The sequence below is a fragment of the Brassica oleracea genome, chromosome C3 (genome assembly GCF_000695525.1).
Source record: "Brassica oleracea var. oleracea cultivar TO1000 chromosome C3, BOL, whole genome shotgun sequence".
NCBI lineage: Eukaryota > Viridiplantae > Streptophyta > Magnoliopsida > Brassicales > Brassicaceae > Brassica > Brassica oleracea.
This window is the reverse complement of record NC_027750.1, coordinates 48370568-48372526: the sequence shown is the minus strand read 5'-3', so window position 1 is coordinate 48372526 and position 1959 is coordinate 48370568. Positions and strand designations below refer to the sequence as shown.

Genomic DNA, 1959 nt, shown 5'->3' with positions numbered 1-1959 from the left:
TTTGGGTTCAAGTCTTTTGGGACCAAAGATGGACCGTTGTCCGCAATTCGGACCCTCTTTGGACCGTATCGAGACTTAAGCGTTTTTACGATTTTACTCGCGAAGTACCAGTTGGTATAGGCATGGTTTTTCCAACGGAACCCTGTTTCTTTGCATAGCCGAGGCAGTTGGTGTTACTGGCGATCCGTTTCGGCTGTTCGTTTTCTTGGCTTTTCTAAGGACTTTCGGACATCGATTCTGTCGTGACCGATTTTCACCCCAACAAACAGTATGTGAAAGAACAAGTTACCGTCCCCATTACCATTGGCCGATATGAGGACGAGGGCGTTTGCAACATTCTTCCTATGGACGCATGCGACATTCTATTGGGCAGACCATTGCAATTTGATAAAAGGGCCGTGCATGATGGCTTCACAAACCGACACTCCTTTGACCATAAAGGAAAGAATATCACGCTGGTTCCTTTCACACCTTTGGAGGTCCATCAAGATCAGGTCCAACTCAAGAGGAGCCGTGACAAAGAACCCAAGCCAGGTGAACCTGAATCATCCCAACGGAACTCCAATTTCTATATCAAGCCAAGTCAGGTCAAGAAATCTCTTTACTCTCAAAAGCCCTTTCTTTTACTTGTGTACAAAGAATTTTTTTTGGCTTCTTCCTCTGACATTGCACCGGAGATTCCGAGTGAACTTTTAGATGTTTTGCAGGAGTATTCTGATGTATTTCTAGATGAGAATCCTAAAGGATTGCCACCAGTACGAGCCATCGAACATCAGATAGACTTTGTTCCAGAAGCTTCTCTGCCAAACCGACCATCTTACCGTACCAATCCGGTGGAGACCAAGGAACTTCAGAAGCACATTGGTGACCTTCTTCAGAAAGGCTACATCCGGGAGAGCCTCAGTCCTTGTACCGTTCCTGTCCTTCTCGTGGCCAAAAAGGATGGCTCGTGGCGCATGTGTGTGGACTGTCGTGCCGTCAACAACATCACGGTAAAGTATAGGCATCCCATTCCTAGGATAGACGACATGCTTGATGAGTTGCATGGATCATGTGTCTTCTCTAAAATTGATTTGAAAAGTGGCTATCACCAGATTAGGATGAAAGAAGGTGATGAGTGGGAAACTGTATTTAAAACAAAATTAGGATTGTATGAGTGGCTTGTTATGCCATTTGGTCTTACTAATGCACCTAGCACTTTTATGCGTTTGATGAGCCATGTCTTGAGGTCATTCATTGGTCATTTTGTTGTTGTTTACTTTGATGACATTCTTATCTATAGCAAAAACATTGAAGATCATAAGATGCATCTAAAGTCTGTTCTTAAAGTTCTTTGAAAAGAAAAACTCTTTGCCAATCTTGGCAAATGCTCTTTTGGAACAGCTCACGTGGTGTTCTTGGGTTTTGTTGTAGGTGATGAAGGACTTAGAGTGGACGAGGAGAAAATCAAAGCCATCCGAGACTGGACGAGTCCATAAACCGTGGGCGAGGTAAGGAGCTTTCATGTTCTGGCCGGTTTTTATAGGCGATTTGTTCCAGACTTCAGTTCCATTGCTGCTCCTATGACTTAAGTGATCAAGAAGAATGTCGGATTTAAATAGGAACAAGCCCAAGAAGAAGCTTTTCGGATGCTAAAAAGGAAGTTGACTCATGCACCTTTACTTGTACTTCCCGACTTTACTAAAACCTTTGAGATTGAATGTGATGCTTCCAGAGTTGGAATTGGTGCTGTCTTGATGCAGGATAGGAAACCCATTGTTTACTTCAGTGAGAAGCTTGGAGGCGCCACACTCAATTACCCCACCTACGACCAGGAGCTATATGCTTTGGTGAGAGCTCTCCAAACGTGTCAACACTATCTTTGGCCTAAGGAGTTTGTTATCCACACGGACCATCAGTCCTTGAAATAGCTTAAGGGTCAACATAAGCTGAACAAGAGACACGCACGTTGGGTGGAGT

At 44.1% G+C, this 1959-nt stretch overlaps 1 protein-coding gene across 1 annotated transcript in view; it reads left to right on the top strand.

Annotated features, from left to right (window-relative positions):
• The window catches only part of LOC106330787, a 2998-nt gene extending 1504 nt beyond the window's left edge, over positions 1-1494 (top strand). The window contains exons 2-3 of the mRNA XM_013769203.1: positions 220-1328; positions 1414-1494. Of these exons, the coding sequence (XP_013624657.1) occupies positions 220-1328; positions 1414-1494 (1190 nt within the window). The remainder of the gene's footprint in view (positions 1-219; positions 1329-1413) is intronic.
• Positions 1495-1959: the final 465 nt, after the last annotated feature.